The sequence below is a fragment of the Glycine max genome, chromosome 6 (assembly GCF_000004515.6).
Source record: "Glycine max cultivar Williams 82 chromosome 6, Glycine_max_v4.0, whole genome shotgun sequence".
Lineage (NCBI taxonomy): Eukaryota > Viridiplantae > Streptophyta > Magnoliopsida > Fabales > Fabaceae > Glycine > Glycine max.
Window position 1 is genome coordinate 38809827 of NC_038242.2, and position 3481 is coordinate 38813307.

A 3481-nucleotide genomic window follows, 5' to 3' on the forward strand; every position below is an offset into this window, starting at 1 on the left:
AATAGCTTGATGTTAATCATGTGGTTCATTAGGAAAAAAAAGACGGTAACTAATCTACAGTTTGACTAGAAGACAAATAAAGTTTGACCGAAAATTCGAATAATATTCAAATAATTTAATTTTGGCTTTGGCACATTAACCGCTTGTGCCCAATTATTTCATTTTCAATTGCTTATTTCACATTCAATTACCCCATGATTAAAAAAAAGCCAATTTGCCAAAAAAATAAAATTACGGCAAATTTTTAATATGTATTAATATAGAAGAATATACATATGCTAGGGAATATACAATGAGGGAAAATATATAGAATCCTTTGGGCCAAGTCCAAAAGATATACTATCCAAAAAGGAAAACACTTAATTTCTAGAGTGTTCAAAAAATCTGTTCTTGATGTAAGCAATAGGAAGTTGTCTAATAACTATAAGCACCCCAGCGGATTGGGACCAATTTGCCAATAATCTTGAAGTTTTTTTTTTTTTTCCTATTTCGGTACACCATATCTTGTAGTTTCCAAAATTATGAAATTAAAATATAAAATAAAATGAAAAAAATCGAATATTCTAATATGAGGTCAAAAAATACGATTTTGACGGATATCCTGAGATTGGCTAGAACCAAAAACTGCAGGAAACCTAGGATCACACTTTGGTTAGAGTCTTAGAGAACACCAGACAGTTTCTCTCTTTCAATAAAGTTCCAAACAGAGGAATAAAAAAAAGATTCCTCAGTTCCCACTATAACAGTCGCTGACGTTCTTTGCATTGAGATTCCATTGGAGCCATGCATTACTGCATGGAGTCCAAGGGAGAAAATAACCTACTCCTCCAATAATTTATAATTAAGTAGATCATTATAATGTATATTTAGTCAAAATATTAACACCACTCCCTCTCTACTCACTGGAGATAAGGCATAAACGTAATCCACAAATTATCATATTTTCATTTAATATATTCGTAATTATGACATACTTTTCTAGTTTTCTTCACATAAATTGCATTTCTCCACTAAAAAGTATAATACAAACTAGTAATTAATCACATAGTACTAATTCCATCCATTAAATACTACTTAGACGAAGAGAATAGGAATGCAGCAATTAAAGGCCATGCATATATATGACCTACAAAACATCTCTTTCAGCCTTCTATGATTTTTGCCACTTGAGACAGTGCAACATAGGACGAACCACCTTCGGACAAAGCTTTCACTGCACTTCGTTGAGTCTCTTTTACTCTCTCCCTTATGCCATTGCTCTTCCCATTTTCATCACCCTGGATAATCTCCCTCACCATATGCTCTATCTCCTCCCTACGCACCACCTTCTTTGTCGGCAACACCGCCGTCCTCAGCGCAAGGCCCAACTCCTCCGCCAGCAACGTCGCGTTCATCCTCTGCTCCGCGTACAACGGCCACGCGATCAAGGGAACACCGTTCGTCACGCTCTCAAGCGTCGAACCCCATCCACAGTGCGAAAGAAACCCTCCAATAGAACGATGCTTCAGTATTGTTACCTGTTGGGCCCACTCCGGAACCAACAGTCCCACTTTGCGGGTCCTCGATATGAACCCTTCTGGCAAATACTTGGACATCTCAACCTCCTCGCTTTCACTTCTCCCAGTAGTGAAAAAAGCCGCGTCCACAGATTCTTCTATAGGTGCGCGCACCACCCAAACAAATCTCTGTTCACTCATCTCCAACCCTAAAGCCAGCTCCCTCATTTGCTCATACGACAACGTTCCTCCACTCCCAAACGACACGTAAACAACCGACTCACTCCGTTGTTCATCAAGCCACTTCACTAGCGACTCATTTGAAGAACTTGTTTCTAATTCCGATTCCCTCTCTATGGGTCCCACAGCATATACCGGAATCTTCATATTCAGCGCCTTACTTAACAAGCCTCCTTCCCTCAACGCTTCAAGGACTTTACGTTGAAGCTCTTCCCACGTGTTAACCAAAAGGCCATCGCTTTGCGGGATTCTGTTCCCTATTTTAAGAAACTCTTTATACTTCCTGTCGTTCCGGTCTAGCATGGAGTCAACCACGTCCTCCGGTCGAACCGGGTTGCAACCCGGAATTTTCAACGCTTCCTTTTGGTCAACGTATTCTCCTTCTATTTTCTCATCCAGCACCGGGGCATACACGATCAACGCTAGCACCCAAGCGTGTGAAGCCACGTAGACGTAGCTGAGAATGTTGAGTTCTCTTGCTATGGGAATAGCCTCCGTGCCGAAAATATCAACAATGAGTGCTGAGGGGCGAGGGGTAATTTTGGAAAGAATGGATTTAATGGCGGGTACGGCTTCGCTCATCATGACGCTCAGGCGAGTCATGACGCCGTTGTTTTCGTTAACAAGACCAGTGAGGTCTGGTGAAGGGATGTCGATGATGTGGCAGAGGGATGAGTTTAATATCTCAGTTTCGGTTTTTGAGGTTTGGGAAGTAACGGCGAGAACAGTGACTTGGAAGTTGTGGTGATGGACGAAGCGCTTTCCAAGCTCAATCGTTGGGATGAGATGGCCCAGACCAGGGCTTGAGAGAAGAACCACATGTGTGGATTTGTGCAGTTCCATGAAGCAAAATTAAAGAACAAGCAGTTGTATAAGCTCTCTTGCGTGGGTTGTGTTGAATAGGTTAATTAACTAGGACTCTTATAAAGGGGAAATTAAGAAAGGTGTTCCTTTCGTAAAAAAACAAGAAACACTGTGATGAAGATGCTTCGATAGAATAGCGTCATGATTAAGGGAAAAATAGCCAACTTGAATTAGACTTTCTGATGGAGTTAGTTCAAAGTCAATTTAGTGATGGAGTTAGTTCAAAGTCAATTCAGTGTCCTTGATGAATTGTATCTCAGTTGATAGTTTTGTTAGTTAATTTTCTATTATTTTCAGTTAGAAAGACCAATCTACAAAGTCAAGTTTTGTAGAATAATTATAAAGTGGTCCCTGTGATGGTTGTATAAATGGAATCAGCTTGTTCAATAAAAGCTAGTTACCATTTTCAGTTTCACAATTAGTTCTCCTTGTTTCATTCTCTTCCTCACTTTCTTTCTCTCTTGTCTTCATCATTCAAGACTAAAATTCATTCAAATTTGTCACATTTATAGTTTGTTTGTACAGCAAGCAGTGAAACAAGGAGAACTAATAGTGAAACTGAAAATGGTAATCTACTTTCATCGAACAAACTGGTTTTTATACAATCATCATAGGGACCACTTTACAATTATTCTATAAAACTTAAATTTGCAGATTGTTCCTTCTAACTGAAAATAACAAAAAAACAAACTAACAACTCAGGTACAACTCATTAAGGACTGAATTGACTTTAAACTAATTCCAACACTTTCCACTAACACTTTCCACTATAATTAAAAGGATCACTTCCATACGGCATGTTGATGAAGATATTTTGAGCTTAACTTGAAGATAGTAATCAATTTGAAAACATAAGGCTTGTTGATAAAGATATTAAGCAA

At 38.8% G+C, this 3481-nt stretch overlaps 1 protein-coding gene across 1 annotated transcript; it reads right to left on the bottom strand.

Moving 5' to 3' along the window:
* Window positions 1-931: 931 nt before the first annotated feature.
* Window positions 932-2615, bottom strand: LOC100810776 (anthocyanidin 3-O-glucosyltransferase 5). Its single transcript, XM_003525989.4, has one exon. The coding sequence runs from the start codon at window positions 2577-2579 to the stop codon at window positions 1143-1145; it is 1437 nt and encodes a 478-aa protein (XP_003526037.1). The 5' UTR covers window positions 2580-2615; the 3' UTR covers window positions 932-1142.
* Window positions 2616-3481: the final 866 nt, after the last annotated feature.